This window comes from Sinocyclocheilus anshuiensis, unplaced genomic scaffold, assembly GCF_001515605.1.
Source record: "Sinocyclocheilus anshuiensis isolate Anshui unplaced genomic scaffold, SAMN03320099.WGS_v1.1 scaffold1386, whole genome shotgun sequence".
Classification (NCBI taxonomy): Eukaryota; Metazoa; Chordata; class Actinopteri; order Cypriniformes; family Cyprinidae; genus Sinocyclocheilus; species Sinocyclocheilus anshuiensis.
The window spans coordinates 114,265-114,666 of NW_015555701.1; the positions used below are offsets into that span (position 1 = coordinate 114,265).

At 41.0% G+C, this 402-nt stretch overlaps 1 protein-coding gene across 1 annotated transcript in view; it reads left to right on the top strand.

The window, feature by feature from the left end:
* Positions 1-4: 4 nt before the first annotated feature.
* The window catches only part of LOC107671633 (vasodilator-stimulated phosphoprotein-like), a 4,549-nt gene continuing 4,151 nt past the window's right edge, over positions 5-402 (top strand). The window contains exons 1-2 of the mRNA XM_016464542.1: positions 5-27; positions 301-349. Coding sequence (XP_016320028.1) covers positions 5-27; positions 301-349 — 72 coding nt within the window. The remainder of the gene's footprint in view (positions 28-300; positions 350-402) is intronic.

The following is a 402-nucleotide window of genomic DNA, read 5'->3' on the forward strand; positions in this document are numbered from 1 at the left end:
AGAAATGAGTGCAATTCTCGCTCGACGGTCAGTTTAACACCACCACAATCATAAATTATGATGTTTGCTCTGCAGTGGAAATATATACACATATACATACATTTATATACACGTACATAAATTTAGTCCGAAACTATTCGCTTAGACAGGAAGTGGCCGTCTAAAAGTCTCCTCCAGTTGCTCATGTGCAATTTAGAGTCAATCTGAAACTGATGCTGCAGCAGCAACACTATATATTGCTTCAGTGTGTGTGTGTGTGTGAATACAGCATCTCTTCATCTTCATCTGTGTGTGTTACAGGAAAAAAGCTAGTGACACTCCAGTGGTCAAGAAGGAAGAAACAAGCAGCGTGAGTCATGTGTGTGTGTGTGTGTCTGTGTGTGTGTGTGTGTGTGAGTGAGT